The sequence below is a fragment of the Xyrauchen texanus genome, chromosome 49, assembly GCF_025860055.1.
Source record: "Xyrauchen texanus isolate HMW12.3.18 chromosome 49, RBS_HiC_50CHRs, whole genome shotgun sequence".
In the NCBI taxonomy this organism is placed as follows: domain Eukaryota; kingdom Metazoa; phylum Chordata; class Actinopteri; order Cypriniformes; family Catostomidae; genus Xyrauchen; species Xyrauchen texanus.
The window spans coordinates 6,270,403-6,275,763 of record NC_068324.1 but is presented as its reverse complement, the minus strand read 5'-3'; the positions used below and the strand labels follow the sequence as shown (position 1 = coordinate 6,275,763).

The 5,361-nt window shown below is 39.8% G+C and overlaps 1 protein-coding gene across 1 annotated transcript; it reads left to right on the top strand.

The window, feature by feature from the left end:
• Nucleotides 1-1,291: 1,291 nt before the first annotated feature.
• Nucleotides 1,292-3,252, top strand: LOC127640693 (leucine-rich repeat-containing protein 4C-like). The gene has a single exon (XM_052123388.1). It carries the CDS (start codon nucleotides 1,292-1,294, stop codon nucleotides 3,230-3,232), a length of 1,941 nt encoding a protein of 646 aa, XP_051979348.1. The 3' UTR covers nucleotides 3,233-3,252.
• The last annotated feature ends 2,109 nt before the right edge of the window (nucleotides 3,253-5,361 follow it).

Below are 5,361 nucleotides of genomic sequence, written 5' to 3'. Positions count from 1 at the left end.
AACGCTTCTGATATGTAAGGACTGAAGGATCACTAGGTGGAAAGTCTTACTTTTTTTTTTATACCTCCTCTGCTAGAATAAATAAAGTGACACAGACAGACATGGCAGTTCATATCTCCCTGGCTAAAGAGAGGGGAAACTGAGAAAGCACACCCAATATCGTGGCATGGCTTTATGTGACTTGGATTGAGAGTATCTGTGTGTTTGTGTCGTTGCATAAGACACAAACACACAGATACCACACACACTCAGAGAAATTAAATGTGTAGGTCACCTACAGTGCACGTGTGAGAAATGTTGTGGCTGTGATTCAGTTCTGTTCGGATATATGAACTAATATGTGGCTAGACAAGAGAGGAAATGGATTGTTCTGAATATATAGCATACAATATAGTGACTGGGGGACTGTGGTGTACTGAAATGTCTTGAATTAAATGTCTGTGCATGTACTTATAGGAATAGTTCGCCCAACAATAAAAACTATGTTATAATTTACTCAACAAACTTGTCGAAACCTGAATGAAAATCTTCTGTGAAACATAAAAGATGTTGTTTTTGTCATTGCACCTTTTTGTTTTTACAGACAATGTAAATGAAGGGTGACTGAGGCTTTCAGTCCTGCCTGACAACCCTATTGTGTTCCAAACCTTCAAACTGTTCCCACAATAATAGTAAAAGTTACCTACTTTGTTGGGACTGTTACTGGGAAGGCAATTTACTGAACATTTTTAATGAAATAAACATCCAAAAAGATTAAATTAAGGGTTAAGAAATAGAAGTTTTGCTATATTTAAAGCTTTAGGATTGTAATCATTATAGTCATGATCATCACAATAATATTGTATTGTTTTGAGCAAATCCTTGACCATGACTTATATAGATACAAACATCTATTTGGAATGTTTTAGTTCTCCATTAGCATGTCAACTTGTATGGTTAACAAACTTGATACATAAATCCAAACATTGATGATGTACAGAGAAATTAAAATTGAGTGGGTTTACAGGCATGAAAGATTATGCTAAATAAGCCGACAATGTATATGGTAATGAAACCCACTAAAAGATGTTCCTTTATTGGGGTAAGGTCATAAGGTCACTCTTTATCTGAGTACTGTCATTTAATATCTTCTTCAGCCTTTATTTATATCTGTGTGAGTTTGCTTCAATAATAACCTTTGCAAATATAGATCTCAATTTATCCAAACTTTACACTGTTCTTTCACTTTTTTTCACAGTTTGGCCTAAATAAACACTTCCCAAAGAGTGGAGAACCTGTCAGCAAATTATGAATGATAAACAAGATGACCTCCTCCCGGATGCAGCAGACGATGAGTGGTCCTAGGTGGAACCGGACCCTGTCCGACCCATTGTTCGTGCTGTTGCTGGCTCTGCAGCTTTTGGTGGTGGCCGGCCTGGTGCGAGCGCAGACCTGCCCTTCCGTCTGCTCATGTAGCAACCAGTTCAGCAAGGTCATCTGTACGCGCCGTGGTCTTCGAGATGTACCCGATGGAATTTCAACCAACACAAGGTACCTGAACCTTCAGGAGAACCTCATTCAGGTGATCAAGGTAGACAGCTTCAAGCATCTGAGACATCTGGAGATCTTGCAGCTCAGCAAAAACCATATCCGCAACATTGAAATTGGAGCTTTCAATGGCCTAGCCAATCTCAACACTCTGGAGCTGTTTGATAATCGACTTACCACAATCCCCAATGGTGCTTTTGAGTACTTGTCCAAACTTAAGGAGCTTTGGCTGAGGAATAACCCAGTAGAGAGTATACCCTCCTATGCCTTCAACCGTGTCCCATCTCTGCGAAGGCTGGACTTGGGTGAGCTGAAACGGCTCTCGTATATCTCAGAAGGTGCCTTTGAAGGCCTTAGCAACTTGCGGTACCTGAATCTGGGCATGTGCAACCTGAAAGAGATCCCCAACCTCATTCCGCTAGTCCGGTTGGATGAGTTGGAGATGTCTGGAAACCAGCTCTCGATAATTAGGCCAGGGTCTTTCAAGGGCCTCATCCACTTACAGAAGCTTTGGATGATGCATGCTCAGATCCAGACAATTGAGAGAAATGCCTTTGATGACCTTCAGTCCCTTGTGGAGTTAAATCTAGCCCACAACAACCTTACCCTTCTGCCCCATGACCTCTTCACTCCATTGCACCATTTAGAAAGAGTACACTTACACCACAACCCCTGGAATTGCAACTGTGACATCCTCTGGCTCAGTTGGTGGCTCAAGGAGATGGTTCCAGCGAATACCAGTTGCTGTGCTCGATGTTCTTCACCTGCCAGCCACAAGGGGCGCTATATTGGCGAACTGGACCAGAACTATTTCCATTGTTATGCACCGGTGATCGTGGAGCCGCCAGCCGATCTCAATGTAACCGAGGGCATGGCTGCAGAACTGAAATGCAGAGCGAATTCTTTGACCTCAGTCAGCTGGATCACCCCCAATGGGTCCATCATGACGCATGGGGCATACAAGGTACGCATTTCCGTCCTCAATGATGGGACATTAAACTTTACCAATGTCACAATGCAAGACACAGGAACGTACATCTGTATGGTGAGCAACTCTGCAGGCAACACGACAGCCTCAGCCACACTCAATGTGTCCTCAACGGAGAACAGTAGCTTTAGTTACTTTACTACAGTCACAGTTGAGACCACAGAAACGGCACATGATGAGGGCCACCCAACGGTACAGCAGAAGGGGGGTCCCACCCCTGCCTCTGGAATTTGGGAAACATCCCCACCTTCCTTCAGTACCACGACTACTGCACGGACCTCGTTGTCCACCAAGGCCACAGAGAAGACCTACACCATTCCTGTCACAGCCCTGAGTGATGGATCACTCAACACTTTGGATGAGGTGATGAAGACCACCAAGATCATCATTGGATGCTTTGTGGCCATCACTCTGATGGCAGCCGTCATGCTAATCATATTTTATAAAATGCGCAAACAGCATCACCATCAGAACCACCATGCTCCAACACGAACCAATGAAATCATCAATGTAGATGAGGACTGCGTAGCGGGTGGACCTACCATGGAAGGTCACCTTACTCTTCCCCCACTTGAGCATGAGCACCTGAATCATTACAATGCCTACAAGACTGCATACAACCACGCCTCCACCATCAATTCTATACATAGCTCCGCCCACGAACCTTTGCTAATTCGGGCCAGCTCAAAAGACAATGTACAAGAAACGCAGATCTAAACTGTTTTCATAATGGGAATAAAATGACGGAAAAAAGACCTCTACAACAAACTGTTAAGAGACAATATGTGAAATGCTGAATTTGAAGAATGTTGAAACAAAGACACAGTAAACTGATGCAAGATGTATAAGAATGATGTTTGTAGAAAAAAATTAAATTTGGGAGCTAGTGTATGTTGAGAGTTTCAAAAGTGTCTTTACATAACAGAAGATATTTATTTAAGGAAAAAAAAAAACAATTGTGGTTAAATCAAGAAAAATATGTAATCTGTTATTATTTTTACAGCAATTATTTCTCCATATTTGTTATTATTTTAAGGGTTGTTGGTTTACTAATATGCTTTCAAACTCTGTTCTTTATGTGAGGACCCAATTAAGTCATTTGCAGCTGAATCTAAAACTTCCCTTGGTTTATCTGCCTGAGATGAAGATACAATTTAGGGATGGCCCATGTGCTTAAATACATTTTGCAGCACATTTTTGTTCCTGCTTAAAAAAAGCTATATTTAAGTTCTCTAACTGTTTGCCACACATTTTCTTCTCATGGTATACAACATTTGTGGTTCCTATGGCCTCACCATGGACACAGATTCAAATGAATACTTTCTGGGATCCTCTTAAAGCAGAGATGCCCAAACTAGGGCCCACGGGCCAACCATAAAGTATATGACAAAAGTGAAAAAAAAAATAAAATAAATGCTATTGAAGCAGCTTTTCGTTGCATTAATTTAGCAGATTGCAGAGTAATATTAAAATTTTATTTTTATTTTTTTTGTATAACGAAATTATAAAGGAGGGGAACCAGGGCAACTTTAATATTTTAATATAAAACAGTTTGCAGAGCCTGAAATACGATGTCGGATTGCAGCTATTGCACACAATTTTTATAATTCCCGCAATTTCCGCGTTCAAAATGCGGGAAATTCCCACACACTTTTATTCACTTTACAGTGCAGCTGCAGATGAGTAAACCAATAGATACAGATGAACAAATCAAATCAATAAACTTGTTTTTGTATCAAACTGTAATTCCAGAAGCTGCACAAATAAATCTGCTCTGTCTGTCACTTTCTCTCTCGTTCAGCTGTCAGCAGTGTCAGAAGTGAAAGTGTGCGCTTTGTCGCATAGTTACTGAACTTAAGATGTTACATGTGTTTAAACCGTTCTAAACCTGTTTATTCAACATGCAAATTGTGTTACACCACATTTCCGTAAGCAAGCGATGCAATAAAACTATGTAGTTCCTGTTTATAATCAACAAAGCTGTTTACAGTTCAAGCGCGTGGGCCTTTCATTTCTTGGCACTCTCTCATTATTCATAATGCAGCACATTTGCAAGAAAAAGACAGAAATAGCTAAAATACTTTGTGTAATGTACCAGCTGCATGATGAAGAGAGACACTTTAACACCTGTTACATCTCTCATCTCCATATCTAGTTTCATCCAGGGTCAGAAATTAACGGAGGCTTTGCGCCAAAAAAAAGTCAGTGTCAGTGGAGCATGCTCGCACCATAAACGTGCACAGACGTGCACTCCGTTTCTCACACTCTGCATCAGTTCGGGTCATGCTTACGCGCTATAATTAGCAAATGCTACAATGTAGTTAATAATAATAATATGAACAAAAATAATATTTGAATGTGATAAATAGCCTTGATGTTATATAAAACGTTATTAATAATACAATAATAATTTTACAGAACATTTACCACTTTACATATCTGACTAATATTCATTGTTTTATTAAATTGGCTTGGAGTTGCTACGTTTTTTATAAGCTCCTCACTCCAAATCCGGAAAAATGCTGTCATCTACATCTACTGTATCTGAGCATTTGATTTGTACTCTGTTCATTTAATAGCCAAAATATTTTTAAATATGTGAATAAGAAAAATTTAAAATAAAATCAGTAACAATGCACGTTATACAATATTCCAGTCCCTGAGTTTGTTATAATGCAATGTTCTCATTTGGCCTACGGCCCTCAATCAAGTTTGATTTTTGGCCCTTCATGTGAAAAAGTTTGGGCACCTCTGTTTTTAAGGGATAGTTCACCCAAAAATGAAAATTATGTCATCAATACTTTATCAACAATATTTTGATCGTAACCCATATTAATTGTATTATT